General features: G+C 42.2%; 1 protein-coding gene across 10 annotated transcripts in view; it reads left to right on the top strand.

The window, feature by feature from the left end:
• The window catches only part of kmt2ca (lysine (K)-specific methyltransferase 2Ca), a 342,802-nt gene that overhangs the window by 248,048 nt on the left and 77,153 nt on the right, over positions 1-17,601 (top strand). For 9 of the 10 annotated variants that reach the window (XM_055664102.1, XM_055664129.1, XM_055664136.1 and 6 more), the window contains 6 exons: positions 3,024-3,219; positions 11,708-11,812; positions 12,180-12,227; positions 17,077-17,214; positions 17,300-17,332; positions 17,427-17,528. In XM_055664102.1, coding sequence (XP_055520077.1) covers positions 3,024-3,219; positions 11,708-11,812; positions 12,180-12,227; positions 17,077-17,214; positions 17,300-17,332; positions 17,427-17,528 — 622 coding nt within the window. The remainder of the gene's footprint in view (positions 1-3,023; positions 3,220-11,707; positions 11,813-12,179; positions 12,228-17,076; positions 17,215-17,299; positions 17,333-17,426; positions 17,529-17,601) is intronic. The other variant, XM_055664092.1, reaches the window with a different exon arrangement.

The following is a 17,601-nucleotide window of genomic DNA, read 5'->3' as shown; positions in this document are numbered from 1 at the left end:
TCCTTGACTCTGCCATCTTTAAGAGCTCTACCTAACTCTCTTGAAAGCATCCAGCGAATTGGCCTCAACTGTCTTCTGAGGCAGAGTATTCCACAGATTCACAACCCTCTGTGAAAAAGATTTTCCTGATCTCCGTTCAAAATGGCTTACCCCTTATTCTTAAACTGTGGCCCCTGGTTCTGGACTTCCCCCAACATCGGGAACATGTTTCATGCCTCTAGCATGTCCAAACCCTTAATAATCTTATATGTTTCAATAAGATCTCCTCTCATCCTTCTAAATTCCAGAGTATGCAAGCCCAGCCGCTCCATTCTATCAACATATGACATTCCCGCCATCCCGGGAATTAACCTCGTGAACCTAAGCTGCACTCTCTCAATAGCAAGAATGTCCTTCCTCAAATTTGGCAACCAAAACTGCACACAATACTCCAGGTGTGGTCTCACTAGGGCCCTGTACAACTTCAGAAGGACCTCTTTGCTACTATATTCCTCTTGTTATAAAGGCCAACATGCCATTCGCTTTCTGCACTGCCTGCTGTACCTGCATGCTTACTTTCAGTGACTGATGAACAAGGACTCCCAGATCTCGTTGTACTTCCCCTTTTCCCAATTTGACACCATTCAGACAATAATCTGCCTTCCTGTTTTGCCACCAAAGTCGATAACCTCATATTTATCCACATTAAACTGAATCTACCATGCATCTGCTCACTCACCCAACCGGTCCAAGTCACCCTGCATCCTCATGACATCCTCCTCACAGTTCACACTGCCAACTGGCTTTGTGCCATATGCAAATTTGTTAAGGTTACTTTCAATCCCATCATCGAAATCATTAATGTATATTGTAAATAGCTGCGATCCCACCACCGAGCCTTGCAGTACCCCACTAGTGACTGCCTGCCATTCTGAAAGGAACCCGTTAATCCCTACTCTTTGTTTCCTGTCTGCCAACCAATCTTTTATCCCTGTCAGTACCCTACCCCTCAATACTTAGTGCTCTAATTTTGTCCTCTAATCTCCTTTGTGGGACCTTATCAAATGCTTTCTGAAAGTCCAGGTACACTACATCCACTGGTTCTCCCTTGTCCATTTTCCTAGTTCCACCTTCCTCAAAAAATTCCAGAAGATTGGTCAAGCATGATTTGCCCTTCGTAAATCCATGCTGACTCGGACCGATCCAGCATCTTCCCCACCACTGATGTCAGGCTAACTGGTCTATAATTCCTGTTTTCCCTCTCCCACCTTTCTTAAAAAGTGGGATAACATTAGCTACCCTTCAATCCACAGGAACTGATCCTGAACCTATAGAACATTACCATATAACAATTACAGCACGGAAACAGGCCATCTCGGCACTTCAAGTCCGTGCCGAACATTTATTTTCCCCTAGTCCCATCTACCTATATAACCATATAACAATTACAATTACAATTGGAAAATGATCACCAATACGTCCACCATTTCTAGAGCCACTTCCTTAAGTACCCTGGGATTCAGACCATCAGGCCCTGGGGATTTATCAGTCTTCAGTCCCATCAGTCTATCCAACACCATTTCCTGCCAAATGTGATTTTCCTTCAGTTCCTCCGTCACCCTAGGCCCTCTGGCCACTAGTACATCAGGGAGACTGTTTGTGTCCTCCTTAGTGAAGACAGATCCAAAGTACCTGTTCAACTCATCTGCTATTTCCTTGTTCCCAGTAATAAATTCGCCTTTTTCAGTCTTCATTGGTCTAACTTTGGTCTTAACTATTTTTTTCCTCTTCACATACCTAAAGAAGCTTTTACTATCCTCCTTTATATTCTTGGCTAGCTTACCTTCGTACCTCATCTTTTATCCCCGTATTACCTTTTTAGTTATCTTCTGTTGCTTAATATTGGTAAAATGTTTACCAACAGATTTTATAAAATGTTACGGCGCCTATTATCTATTTGGCCAATTGGGCCTCTGATAACTTGTGAAAGGACAGTTATTTATCATTCATTTACATTTACAATTGTGTTGAATCTTTATAAAATACACAACATTTTTTTTCCTATGTAACCCCTGACATTTTAAGATATTGGGTAGATTTACTATTGCTCTATTTTGGCTGATTGTTGACTGATACTTGAAGCACTTCTACACATCTCAGCCAGTACTATAGATAACCTGATACTGTCAAATTGAGTGCAGCCACCACAATTGGTCAGCTTTGTACTGCCATTCTTGCATAGAATTTACTTCAGTTTAGTAATCAGGCCATTTTGTGCCTAAAGTAGAGAAGTGCATCCCTTTGTACTGATATCCATTACCTTAATGAGTACTGTAGGAGCGGGTGTATGATCTGTGACGAGCCATGCAATGACTCATTCCTTCTGTACGATCTTTAATTGTTTGGATGCTCAAACATACGCAAATAAACAAAAAAGCTTTGATCAGCCTGATTTTCTGGTAGTGATCCTGATAGCCCCTTTCAGAACTCCAACAATATCAATGTAAGATCTTTGACCTGAAACGACAACCCTGATTCCTCTTTCTCTGATGTTACTGACCGCTATCTCCAGCTATTTTGTTTTATTCCAGATTTTCGGTACTCTTATTGATTTCTGATAGTTAAAACATTTGCCAAAAGTTCACCTTTGCAATTTAACATTGAAATATAAATACTTTTCACGGTGATTCAATTTGAAAAAGAAACAGAAGTTTGGCTTCACATCATCAATCAAGTCACTAAATAATCAAAGATAGACACAAAATGCTGAAGTAACTTAGAGGTCTGGCAGCATCTCTGGAGAAAATAAATAGGTGACCTTTCAGGTCGGGTCCCTTCATTAGAGGTCTGAAGAAGGGTCCCGACCTGAAATGATACCTATCCATTTTCTCCGATTATGCTGCCTGACCCGCTGAGTTACTCCAGCATTTTGTGTCTATCTTTAGTATAAACCAGCATCTGCAGTTCCTTTTTATTACACTAAAAGAACAATTTTGAAGTACAGTGACTATAATGTCTATTTTTTCTGTGTACTCCTTTCTCAGGAAGCTTTCTTTGGAAAACATTTACTGCATACGAGTCGACAGAGTAAGTCAATTTTGGATGCCCTGTCTGATGATGAATCTTCACGGTTACCAAACAGAGTACCAAATGTGAACATGAACTTCCTGAATCCTTCCTCTGACCCACTGTTGAGTTCAGCTGCCGCACAAGTATTGACAAAACAACCAGGTGGACAAGGTATGTATGGATCTTAAAACATCAATGCTAACCATGGAAAAGGAAAAAATAAACCCACTCTTTGCTTGTATAACGCAGAACATAACATTGCCCTTTCCCTCTTGCACCATTACACCATGTTGGTGCACTATTACAGAGTTGTGTTGTCGTATTGATATGGAAAATAGTCTCAATTTTCCTCTTGTACACTCTATATTCATCCACTGTATTTACTCATTTGTTTTTTTCTAAGTAAATCTACACTATCCACATTACACCATTTAATTATGTCTCTCATGATTCCAGGGTTTTATTTACCATCTCACCATTACTGCTACTATATAAATAGTCCTTTGAGTCAAGAATGACTTCCTTCCACTCCAGATCTGAAAATTTATCTGCAGCAAATAGACAACAATTTAGGACCTGCAGACTACTACAAATGGCACAGGAGAATGTTGTCAGTTGGTACAAGGCACTGCAGATGCTGGTTTACAAAAAAAAAAGACACAAAGTGCTGGAGTAATTCTGCTGGTAGTTAAAAGTGCTGGAGAAACTCAGCGGGTGAGGCAGCATCTATGGAGCGAAGGAAATATGCAACGTTTCGGGTCGAGACCCTTCTTCAGACTGATGTGAGGGTGGAGGGGGGGGGGGGGCAGGAAGAAGAAAGGAAAAGGCGGAGACAGTGGGCTGCGGGAGAGCAGGGAAGGGGAGGAGAAAGCAGGGACTACCTAAAATTGGAGAAGTCATTGTTCATACCACTGGGGTGTAAACTGCCCAAGCAAAATATGAGGTGCTGCTCCTCCAATTTACGGTGGGCCTCACTCTGGCCATGGAGGAGGCCCAGGACAGAAAGGTCGGATTCGGAATGGGAGGGGGAGTTGAAGTGCTGAGCCACCGGGAGATCAGGTTGGTTAATGCGGACTGAGCGGAGGTGTTGGGAGAAGCGATCGCCAAGCCTACGCCTGGTCTCACCGATGTACAGCAGCTGACACCTAGAGCAGCGGATGCAATAGATGAGGTTGGAGGAGGTGCAGGTGAACCTCTGCCGCACCTGGAAAGACAGCTTAGGTCCTTGAATGGAGTAATTCTGCTTCAGGCAGCATCTCTGGAGAACATGGATAAGTGATGTTTTGGGTCAGGGCCCATCTTTTGACTAGGACAGTGGGTATGTCGTAAAGTGAGAGATGGTGGTCCTTCTTCTGTCATTACTCGATCTGAATTCCTTTAATGAGGAGACTCGGTGTTCTCAGTGCAATAAGCTCTATCCTTTAAACGTTTCCTCAGCCATTCCATTAATTTCTTGCTATGATGGAGCTCGGTGCAATGTATCTTTTTTAGGAGTTTTGCATTGGACATGCAAACCATGTGGCTCACCATAAAAGCTTGCTGAGTACTTCTGGAATCGCAATCACAAAATGCTGAAGTAACTCAGCAGGTCAGGGAGCATCACTGCAGAAAAGGAATAGCTGAACTTTCGGGTTGGAACCCTTCTTCAGACAGTTTGTAATAGTTCGTCAGTAGTTTTGTAATAGACGTATAATCAGTACGTTTTTATTAGACATGGAATCTGAAGAAGGGTTCTGACCCAAAATGTCACCTATTCCTTTTCTCCAGAGATGCTGCCATTCTCAGAAAAACCCAGCAATCTCATTCCTCTACTTATCTTCCTGTAACCTATTCTCTCACATATCTACTATAGGAAGAATTTATAGTAGGCATTTAACTTAACTTTCAGTCATCTTTGAGAGTGACTACACATAACCAAGCTACAGCACAGGGACTAGCCTTTCAGCTCACTTTATCTTTGCTGATGACGAATTGAACTAAACCCTTCTGCCTGCTTGTGATTCATATCCTTCCATTCCCTGTATATTCATGCCTAAGAGTCTCTTAAGGCCATGTTCTGCTTTCACCACCAGCCCCAGCTGCACGCCCAGGCCCTTTAAAGCTAAATCCTCTAGTTTATGTCATTTCCATCTTGGGGGAAAAGATTCTAACTATCTGCCCTATCTATACGTCTCATAATTTCATAAACCTGTTAGGTTTCCCCTCGCCCTTGAATGATCCAGAGAAACAATCCAAGGTTGTCCTTGGAGCTATTATCTTCCAATTCAAGCAGCATCCTGGTAAACATCTTCTGCGCCCACTCCAAAACCTCCACATTCTTCCTGTAATGGGGGGGATGAGAAGTGCACACAGTACTCCAAATGTGGTCTAATCAAAGTTTTATAAAAGAATGGGAGGACAGCTGAGTATGGAGGAAACCCATCCGTGTACAGGGAGAATGTTCAGACTCCGACAGAACCAGGAAGTCAGGATAGAACCTGGAAGGAACCTGAGCGTTTGAGTTTAGTTTATTATCACATGTACTGAGGTCAATGCAATGTTCAGTGCAGAATAAAGCCAGTAAAGTCCAATAAAAGATAGTCTGAGCGTTTCCAATTAGGTTGATAGTAGTTCAGGACCGCTTTCTGGTTGTTTGTAGGATGGTTCAGTTGCCTGATAACAGCTGTGAAGAAACTGCCCTTGAATCTGGAGGCGTGCAGATCACACTTCTATACCTTTTGCCCGATGGGAGAGGGGAGATGAGGAAGTGGCCAGGGTGCGATTAATCCTTAATTATGCTGGTGGCCTGCTTGTCATATGTTATAACTCCGAAACATAGCTTCAACCATTTTGCATGTACGTCTCTGAAGTCGCACCCATGATAAAATATTTTTTTCTTATCCTTCATTTAATTTTCCTTTTACCAAGAATAATGTATGTTCTCTGATTTAGCGTTTAGATTTTTCCTTTGTGCTTTAGTCAGAATTGAATGCAGCATTTATCGTGTGCTTTTCAAAAACACTGTACTTCATTATATTGGGTGCAGATTATCTATAATTAATGTTCACTCCATTTGCACAATGGATGGATGTGGATAATGTCATGTCCTTCGTCATTGCAGAGTTATCAGCCTCTACCTAGCTAGTTCATTAAGTATTTTCCCTTTTTTTCCCTATAAACAGAGTATAATTACATTCAAATGACCTGGGAGACAGAAAATGTTTAGTTGTAGTATGCACCAGATATGAACTGGAACAATAACAGTGTTACTTGCTGCAGCTCTACAAGCACATCATGCGAAAGAACAACAACAATAAATATAAAACTGACCTAGTTATTCGAAGTAAACCAGACCATTATAGAGCAAAAACAAAAGTACGCAGAGCAACTGTAGTAGTGCAGCATCCATAGTGGTGGGTAAGGTTGACGTGACGTTGTGGGTAGGGTTGTTCACAGTGGTTCGAGAAGCTGAATGGTGATGCTATTCTTGAACTTGGAAATAGTGGTTCTTGGGCTCCTGCACCTTTTTCCTGATGGTAGCAGAAGAAGAAAGTGTGACACTATTTTACCAGTGTGCATGTATTGTCAAGGTCTTTCTGTAATTAGTCTGTTATCAGATTCGACCGCAGACCCAGTAATTGTAATCACCTTTTTCTCATCTTTGTCTAAATTATTTCTAATAGTTTAGTTAAGTGATACAGCGTGGAAACAGGCCCTTCAGCCCACCAAGTCCACGCCAAGCAGCGATCACCTGTGCATTATTTCTAACGTTAACTCTACAGACAGTTTATAGAAACCAATTAACCTATAAACACGCATGTCATTGGAATGTGAAAGGAAACTGGAGCACCTGGAGGAAACCCACACAGTCACAGGCAGAACCTGCAAACTCTGTACAGACAGAACCTGTAGTGAGGATGGAACGCTGTGAGGCAGCAACTCTACCACTGTGCCACTGTGTCGGCCAGTGTCACACTTAGGGTACCCACATCTATGCTTCATAATCCTGGAAGTGTTCTTGACTTGCATAAATAGGATTCCCTTAGTTTTTTTTTCTGTGTTGGCCTTTAGTTGCTTTTCTTCACTGCAAATCCCCATTGATTTATCTGTGCTCTCTCCTTCCAAGAACGCCTAACTGGATATTGATTTTTTTTTGTGTTGGTAAAGGCCATATGGTGTCATATTTAATCATTAAGCTGCTATCACCCAGCTGTCCATCCTTCCCTCTCTGGAATGTTAATTGCAAAGATTATAGAGCGGAGCAAGATGGTTCACTCCGCGAAAAAGCCGTAGTAGGTGATGGGTAATCTTCAGCGCCATTTCCGTAACCGGCTACCGTCATGGTATCAAGCTAATTCAGGGAGATTCTGCTATATCAGGCTGAGAGATTAAAGGATAGACACAAAATGCAGCGGGTCGGGCGGCATTTCTGGACAAAAGGAATAGGTAACATTTCGGGTCGAGACCCGTCTTCAGACTGAGTCAGGGGAAAGAGGAACTCAAACCACCCTTCCCCAACCCCCCCCCCCCCCTTTCCCTCTGACACAGACACGGAGCGATCGCCACCCCCCCCCCCCCCCCCCCCTCTTTTTTTTGTTAAACATCTATTTCCTTCGGGTGTTTGTTTTAAATTTTCCCCTTACCGTTTCCATACTTTTTCGATTGCTGCCACGACCCGTTTGATGCCATCCTTTGCCCTGCTGGTCTCGGCCTGCACCAATCTGCCGGACATGCTGTGTGTGTGTGTGTGTTTGGCGGAATCTGAGTGGAGAAGCACCGGCACCCAGAGCACGCGGACAGACGGACAAAAGCAACGATCATAGAGCGGAATAGGTGACATTTTAACTTTTTTTCCCTGATGTCAGCCGGGCAACCTTGGCAGCTTTTTAAGTTGCCACATGACAGTTTAGGTGGTCATTTAAGACGGCTTGCATGACGCGTGCGATAATGTGCTCGGACGAAGCGCGTAGTTACAAGTCAGAATTATACTCAATGAAGCATTCACATATTATTTCTGCTTCAAATAAAATCACAAACAAACTAAACATTCACCAATCAAGACATGATATATCCCACAATTTCTATTAGTTCTTTCCACTTCCAAACAAAAATGTGGTTGGATTATTCAGTGTATGATCAACCTGTGTCAATAAATCCTGGACCATGGTGACATATATGCGTACGTATAGTTGTGAATGTTGCTTATTAAATAACTACAGTACTGATACTCCATATTAGGAGCATTGATTTGCCGTTAAAATGAATTCTGTAATAACGTGTCAATAGTAGCAGTGACAATCGAACACTGTGGTTTTAATGTTTCACGTGTTCACAATTTAATTAATCCATCTTTATGGATTAAAACAAATAATAACATTAGGAATTAAAAGACATTTGATTGCATTCCGTTATCAAACAAAGTCAATATTCGCTCTGAAGACGTTTCTAGGACAATAGGGTCAGGGAAGGGTGTGTGTGTGAATCAGTGCAGGGTGGATAGATGGCGGGGGGGGGGGGTTAGAAGGCAGTCAGTGCAGAATGGATGGATTGAGGCAGGTGAATTAGTACGTGTTGGTTGGAGTAGGTAAAATTGTGAGGGGAGAGCACGGGGGATGTCCGTGGTGTTGAATGGGGGGGTTCAGTACGGGATGGGTGGGGGTCAAAAAAATTGCTGGAGAAACTCAGCGGGTGCGAAAGAAATAGGCAACGTTTCGGGTCGAGATCCTTCTTCGGACTGTTCCCCCCATTCTTCTTGAATGAGCGGATCAGTACAGGATGGATGGGGAGGGGAGAGATCAGCACAGGATGAATGGAGGGGGGTCAGTATTGTGTGGATCAGAGGGTCTGTGCAGGATGAATGGAGCCGCTGTTCGGGGCCCGTCATTCGCTGCGACCCTTCATCACCACGCACCTAGTATCTTTCCCTCGCAATATAGCCGTCACCGCCGACACAAAACATTGCGTTCCTTCTCTCTAGAGATGCTGCCTGATCCGCAGAGTTACTCCAGTTTTTTGTGTCTATCTTCGGTACAAACCAGTATCGGGTTGCCAAGCCGGGCAAAATGACTCGGTGTTTAGTTGCCCGGCAGCGCTTTGAGTGGTCATTGGCACCCGGGCAACCATTAATTTCGAGCCCTGTTGTGTGAATGGGTAGACAAAAATGCTGGAGAAACTCAGCGAGTGAGGTAGCATCTATGGAGCGAAGGAAATAGGCGACGTTTCGGCTCGAGACCCTTCTTCCGACTGATGTGAGGGGGGAGGGGGGACGAAAGGAAGAGGCCGAGACAGTGGGCTGAGGGGCAGCTGGGAAGCGGAGGAGAAAGCAGGGACTACCTGAAATTGGAGAAGTCAATGTTCATACCGCTGGGGAATAAACTGCCCAAGCGAAATATGAGGTGCTGCTTCTCCAATTTACGGTGGGCCTCACTGGCCATGGAGGAGGCCCAGGACAGAAAGGTCGGATTCGGAATGGGAGGAGGAGTTGAAGCGCTGAGCCACCAGGAGATCAGGTTGGTTATTGCGAACTGAGTGGAGGTGTTGTGCGAAGCGATCGCCAAGCCTGCACTTGGTCTCACCGAGGTTGATCATACGCTGAATAATCCAACCAGATTTTTGTTTGCAACTGAAAAGAAGTAATAGAAATTGCATGCATTGCAACGTGTAAAAAGAGATGAGATACTGTATTATAATTTGCTGCATGTCATTGTGATATATACCATGTCTTGATTGGTGAATATGTTTAGTTTGTGACTTTATTTGAAGCAGAAATAATATGTGAATGCTTCATTGACCATAATTCCGACTGGTAAAGGCCCTGTCCCACTTACGTGTCCTTGGCACGCAAATTACGCTACCTCGTCGTCGCGTTGAGGCGCTCGGGCATCATGTGTCCACGCGGGGCCGGTCTCATTGAGAAGCGCAGAGGGGTACGGAGTTGTGCGCGGTATCACCACGTTCTCCGAAATTTTGTAGCGATCAAAATCTTCACGCGCCACCGGCCTGTTGCGGAACTGACGGCCAAAGTGGGACAGGCCCAAGACCCTGGTGCGACGCAACGTCTCGCCTCCAACAGCAGCAGAAGAGGGCAAACGATCGCCGAGCTCGGCCTGGGACTCATGGCCGTTGCGAATCCGGATCCGCCCCCACTTCTACTCCCAGAGTGGGACCAAGAAAATTGAAGATTGACACAAAATGCAGGAGTAACTCAGCGGGGACCGGCAGCATCTCTGGAGAGAAGGAATGGATGACGTTTCGGGTCAAGACCCTTCTTTCAGACTGAAGAAGAAGAAATATCACCCAGTCCTTCCCTCCAGAGATACTGCCGGTACCGCTGAGTTGCTCCTGCATTTTGTGTCCATCTTCAAATGACCTCACGCGCTCCAGACCGTTGCGCGGACGCATGTAGTCGCGAGCGACCTTTGCGGGACCCTCGCGCCTCAACGCGACCACAAGGTCCCGTAATTAGCGTGCCAAGGACACGTAAGTGGGACAGGGGGCTTAACTACGCACTTCGTCCGAGCGCATTATCGCACACGTCACGTAAGCCGTCTTAAATGACCACCTAAACTGTCATTTGGCAACCAAAAAAGCTGCCGAGGTTGACCGTCTGGCATCAGAGAAAAAAAGTTACGTGAGAGCCCTGCAAGTGTGTGGTGTTGCGCTTTGGGTGGTCAAATGTACTGGAATAGTATACAATTAATGACAGAACCCTTGACAAAACAGCACTGGTGTACAGTGAGATCTTGGAGTCCAAGTTCAATGCTCCCTGAAAGTAGCAACCTAAGTAGATGAAATGGTAAAGAAGGCATATGGCTTGCTTGCCTTCATTAGTCAGGGGGAATTGAGTGTGGTCAGGTGGTCATGTTGCAGCTTTGTAGAACTTTAGATAGGATGCATTTGGAGTATTGTGTGCAGAAGGTGCAGAAAAGATTTACCAGGATGATGCCTGATAAATAAGGTATTAGCTATAGCTTTACGGTGAGGGTGGAAATGTTATGAGGAGATGTGCAGGGAAGATTTCTTTACAGAGAGTGGTAGATTCCTGGAATACACTGCCAAGTGTGATGCTTGAAGCAAATATGATTGTGGTGTTTAAGAGGCGTTTATCTAGACGGATATGCTTGGAATGGAGGAATATGGATAATGTGCATGCAAAAAAGATTAGTACAAGTAGGCATCATGTTTGGCAGAGTTGTGGGCTGAGGGACCAGTTCCTGCTCTGTTCTGTTCTATGTTTTGTGATCTATGAAATATCTCTTGATTCCTTTGTGGTGGCAATTAGAAATGTTGCAGTATTCGCAAAATCTAGCAAGATGAGCGACTGATGTAGGGAATAACACAAAGAGACGTTCTACACGTCTTAGGGCAATATACTCAATCCACCTGAAACGGTGCTATAGAAATCTGAATTGAACCGGTAAGCTGTTTGTGGGCATCTTGATTGGCATTGATGAGTTTGGCCAAAGGGCTTCTTTACATGCTGTATGACTTTTAACAGACCATCACAGAAACCATTCTGGTCTGTTAACGGTTCAGGAAAGTTGTTCATCAACTTGTTGAGCCGAGTTAAGTATGGGCACAATATGTGGCCCCTGGCAACAATATGCAAATCCCACAAATATGTTGTTATGTAAATCTGTACCTTTTTCTGTGATGTTTGAACTAATTGATTGCTCTGCAGGTAACGGAGATGATCCACTTGCTGATCTCTCAGAAGTCCTTACCACGGAAGATGATATCCTTGGAATGCTTTCTGATGAATTGGGAAAAGCAAGAGATGAGTCAGGTATGTTTGGACGCTACTTTGAATCTCAAACAACCTCAGATATTTCCAGTGTTCTGTGGAAGAATAAATGGAATCTGTGATGTTTGAACATGTTATTTTATTTAGGTTTTCAATGCGCTTTTCTAGCTATTATGTAATTACTTCATCTTTTGTGCCTGTTTTGTTTCAATATTTTGCTGTGGTGTGCTGTGCTTGCTATATGATGCAGCTATCCAAGTCATTAACAATCAGTGCTTATGCTACTTAATGCTCCACTGCTCAATGCCTGAAGCATGCTCTTGAGTTGCTTATACTGTATTTGAGTTTTATTTGTTTTCTTTTAATTCCCCCAGTTATTTATCCATTTTATCTGGTTTGGGTCCTGTAGGTCTTGATTTATGCACTTTCCAGATCGAGAATTCACCATCTCCATTTGGTAAGAGACTAAATGGTGGATAGCAATAGTCTCATGTCTGGTGCTTCTTTCTCATTAAACATAATGTCTGTCCATGCATGTATGCACATTTTGGAGAAATCCTTTGATTTCTTAAGTTCTTTGTTTGTCCTGTTTGCACTAACAAATTTTATCATGCCATTAGTTTGCTTGAAGAGTAAGCTGTATTTTTGCATCAGCATCAAACAGTAGAATAGCTATGACTTCAAATGGATTTGATAATTTAAACAAGACTGTTATATCCAAGCGGGTGTGTGGCCCTGATTTTGCAAATAACTTGATTTTGGCTTTCATGTACTGATTGTACAGGTACATGGATTTGAAAAGTTTAGAGGGATATGGATCAACACGGCCAGATGAGCCTAGCATAGATTGGAATCTTGATTGGAATAGCTTAATTTAGGCCAAAGGGCCTGTTTCTGCTCTGTTCAATACGATTGATTCTACAATCTGAGATTGTGGCAATGGTACTTGATGCAGCACCTCCCCAGCTTAAGAAAGGCCGACGTGTTCGGCCCATATGTACGATTGAATGTTTGGGAGACCGGCAGGATGAATTTGGCAGCTGCTGCAGCCATCTTCTGCTGGGTAGGAACTCTGTTCGTGCCAGCATTCCCGACTTGTGAACTGTTTATGCTCACTGCCATAACCAAGAAAGGATCAGTATAAGGGGAATGAAAGTGAATTTTAGCAATGGAAGTAGGAAAATATGAGGAACATGGCAAGCACCTGCAGCTGAGGCTGCAGCTGAAGGAAATTAATGTATGTGAAAAATTATAGAACGTATGCTTCAAATTGACAGGGACATTGAGCCAAACTTTACTGAAGAAACAGCAGCACATTAAAACATTGAATAATGTGCTGGTCAGCCAGGACATTCTTGAATTTGAGGGACACAAGAACATAAGTAGGTGAAGCCATTCAGCTCCTCATGTCCGTCTGATCTTTTATCTCAGCGTTACTTTCCTGTAGTTCTCCCATGCTGACCTCTTATTCTGAAGCTATGATCACTGTTTCTAGATGTCATCCCTACATCGACCAGCACAGTGCAAAGACCCAGGTTCAATCCTGACCTTGGCACTGTCTGCATGGGTTTCTTCTGAGTCCTCTGATTTCCTCACAAATCCCAAAGATGTGCAGGCTAGTTAGTTTATTGGCTACTGTTACTTCCCCTTGTGTATAGATGAGTGGACAAAATCAGGGTAGGGGATGGTAGTGTAATGGTTGATGGTCAGCATGGACTTGATGAACCTAAGCATCTGTTTTCTTGTTGTGTATCTCTGACTCTGTCAGGCACTGTACGTTTCAATGAGCTCACTTTTCTTAATTCTAGAAAGTCTGTTCAATCATCAATCAGTTCCACTCCCCTACCCCAGAATGACTGGTGATGCATAAGTTGCAAATCTTCGGATATTTTCTGGTGATGTACACTAATTGCTTTTACAAATAACATTTTCCCCATTTGTGCTCCCGTTCATTTTTAAGAATTTTCCATTCCCTGAGTTTGAGGGAAATGTGAAAAAGGAATAAGAACGGAACTATACAATCACCCTTGCTTCCCATCCTTGTAGCTGATTATTATCAAGACCTGACATTTCTTGAATCATGTTTCCTATTTCTTCTTTATAATATAGTCTGTTATCATTAGCCCTGCTCTGAAGATGTGAGAAATAATGTAATGGGGGAAAAAGGCTCGACATTTAAGAAGCATTTGTTTTCCAAACGGGATTATTTATCTATAATTAGCCAGTTCTCCTCTATTTTACCATGGTTCAGCCTAAAGATAGAGCTGTCTCTGTCTGAGCGGGTGGGGCAAAGAGCCACCTACTTTGTGGTGATGGTGTTATTAGTCTGGAGTTCCAGGATTTTCATCCAGCGACAGAGGACGGTCCCTATTTTAACGGTGCATGCCTTGGAGAGGGACTTGCAGCTGCTTCCCTCCTCCTTCGCATGCATTGGGGGCTGCAGGCTTTGGTGATATTTTTGAAGGAGTCTTGGCACGTTGTTGAAATTTGCTCTGTAATGGTAAACCCATATAGTGCTGGGGTGATGCCAAACAATAAACCTACTTTGTAGATAATATTCCATACTGAATGTTGAATAAAACAACCTCTTGAATGTTGTTGAACCGGCACTTAGAGGCAAAGTGCAGAATATTCCATCAATCTCTTGACTTGCCCGAAAGGAAATAGAAAAGCGTTGTAAGTCAGGAGATAAGTGGTTTGTTGCAGAATATCTAGCGACTGAGTGTTCTTCTATCCACAGCATTTATGCAGATGATCCTGTTAGGTTTAAGCCAACTATATCCCCCACAATTAATTATGTGAAATTTGAGAATGATAATGTTATTAAATTTCATAGGGAGCAGTTGGGATAGTTATTTGACTGGCACTTAAACTACTTACCAGCCCATGCTAAAACATTGTTCAGGTCTTGTTGAATCTGCACAATAATTTGTTTGTCATTTGAGAAGCGGCAATCATAAGTGAATGTCACCACTTCAGATCTAGATAAAGTGCAAAACAAAATTCTTCACTGTATCTTGGAACACATGACAATAATAAGAAACTTATGTTGGAAAGAATGTTACTGATTAAGCAGTTGAAGAGAAGTAGATGTTTTCACTAAATAAATTTTGCAATGATCGACTTCGATTCAGATAATAGATACATCCATTACTATCATCTTTTCTGTTTTAAGCTAGTTCTGGGTTGACAAAAGTGGCAGGTCGGAAAAGTTTTTGTTTTTTAAAGCCTATGAACTCGAGCACTTTATAGAGGCACAGAGTGCAATAATGAGGAAGTCATAATGCCCCAGTATACAACATTGTAGTTCAAACATAACTGGAGTATTAGAAAGGTGAATGAGGTTTCGTGAAATTATCACAATGATTGGGGATTTGTGAGGCAAGACTGGAGATGGGGTAATTCTCCCTGAAATAGAGTAGATTGCCTGGGAATCTAATGGAGGTGTTTAAAATTATAAATAAATTAGTGAGAAACTTACCATTGATAGAAGGGTCATAAACCAGAGGACATAGAATGAACGTGAATGACAAAACAATCAAAGTGATTTGAAATTGTTTTATGCAGCCAGCAGTTAGGGTCTGATTTATCAAGGGTATAATGAAGGCAGTTTCAATTGTAGTATTCAGATGGGAGCCTGACATAGCTGAAAGAAAATAATGTGTAGGGTAATGTGGGGACAAGTGGAGGAATGTTCTGCAAGATTAGCTGGATGGCTCTGGCACAAGTACTGTTCAGATTCAAAACCCCTTTGTTTTATAACTACCTTGTGATTCAACAAATACTAAACCCAAGGTCAGTACAATTTCTCTCATGTGTTTGAGTTTATTTGCAGAATTCATTGAGAAATGAAAACATATGGTAAATGTAGACCATTTGAAGTTATAAAACAATGGATAAATTACTAAGGATAGGATACAGCAAACGTTTCCAGAATATTACGTGTTGTTTCATAGGCACACTGCAGCCATCCTTATTTAGTGCAAACATAAATTCGGAGGTTGTTGATGATGGTGAAATTTGGGTGTGGCAGATCTTGAGAGTTTTGAAGAAAAAACACGGAAGACTTAAATAAATGTTTGTTCAGTTTAACATAGAAATATGAAGCGATGCATTCTGCAAGGGCAACACAGTGGGTTTATGACCCTTCCAGCACTATTCAAACCGGGTTCAATATTGACTATGGGTGCTGTCTATATGGAGTGTGCACATTCTCCCTGTGACCACGTGTGTTTTTTCCGGGTGCTCTGGTTCCCTCCCACATTCTAAAGACGTGCATGTGGCAGGTTAATGGGCTCCTGTAAATTGTCCCTAGTGCGTAGGGTAGAGCTCGTGTACGGGTGATCGTGGTTTGCGTTGTCTCAGTGGGTCTAAGAGCCTGTCTTCATGCTGTATCTCTAAACTAAACTAATCTCTAAACTAAAAATAAGGAAAGGAAATTTTACAAGTTAGCTCCTACTGCCCAATTTAGAGAGATAAAGGAATGCAATAATGATGAATTTGTACAAAATGTAATTGGAATGATGTGAAAAAAAAGGATCCCGCTTTATGAAGAACATAGAGCTATTGAAAGCGGTACCGGACAAGATGTAAAAACAGTTATTAATTGATGTCAAGCCTAACAGAATTCCCAGATTATGAAGGCTTACAATTAAAAAAGTAAAGTAAAGCACAGAAGGAAGCTATTCAACCCACGGAATCTCCTAAACCTACTGCTCTTTGTGTGTATGTATATATCTACAATTTTTAACAGCATTTATCTATTTCCTTTTATGTGCCTACAGTTGGATTAACTTCCATTCGTCCAAGAAGTAATTTATTCTAAGTTCAGCCTGTGATTTCAATTTAACAGGATTGAAACAGTAAAAAGGATGGATATACTTTAGCGAATCATGATCAATAGATTGCAAATATTTTCCTTAAGATACAGTGAGACTTGCAGTTATAAATAATCTTGAAGCTAAATCCTCAAATATTTGAGTAAAAAAGGAATATTGATGGTGATGTGACTAGACATTGGGATTAGATTTAGGGTGAGCATGCGAAGAATCATAGGAATTTGCAGTATAAACTAGTTCCTTGAATCCTTTCTTGAATGTTCTATAATAGTCTATGATTCTAAGTGCTGCAACACCCTGAGTAACTTCATCAACCAGAGTTTTATTCAAAGAGCTATTGACAAATATAAAGTCTCCCAATTGAGAAGACTTGGTGGCAATTAATTAGCATTGCCAGCTTCATCAAGCAGAGGTTTCTGTTACACTTAACTGATTTTGTGAAAATAATCAAACAAATCTTTTGTTCAGCTGGACTGGATCTTGGCCCAATTTCAGAGGATCCATCCTCTGTTTCGCAGTCAAATGGAGGCCAAGGCACACGACCTTTGTCTGAGGAGCAACTCGACCGAATCCTTAGTCCCGACCTTGAGAAAATAGTCACAGATGGTAAGATAATTTGACGGTTATGCACGCTTTGTTTTGCGTACACATTCAGGATGACTTTAAAAAACATAAATATTTTGTTTTGTAGGTACAATTCTGAGTAACCTTTACAAAATTCCAGGTAATTGTTTTCAGCTATTTAGAGTTACTATGTCAATTTTATATCTTAGATTAATTCTTACTACCATTAATATCTCTCTTTCTTACAAATGAAGAACTGGAAGGAAAGGAAGTGGAAGATCTGTTCACGGCCGTGTTAAGTCCTTCAGCTAACCAGCCGCCTCCACCAGCAATAACCTTACCACCACCTGACCATGGTATAGAATTTCTTGTAATGATATGATTTACACGGTATCTCTGTGCAATCCCAAGAAACTTCCCATGTGTAAA

This window comes from Leucoraja erinacea, chromosome 2 (genome assembly GCF_028641065.1).
Source record: "Leucoraja erinacea ecotype New England chromosome 2, Leri_hhj_1, whole genome shotgun sequence".
Taxonomy (NCBI): domain Eukaryota; kingdom Metazoa; phylum Chordata; class Chondrichthyes; order Rajiformes; family Rajidae; genus Leucoraja; species Leucoraja erinaceus.
Note: the sequence above shows the minus strand (reverse complement) of the source record. Positions and strands in the feature narration are given on the sequence as shown.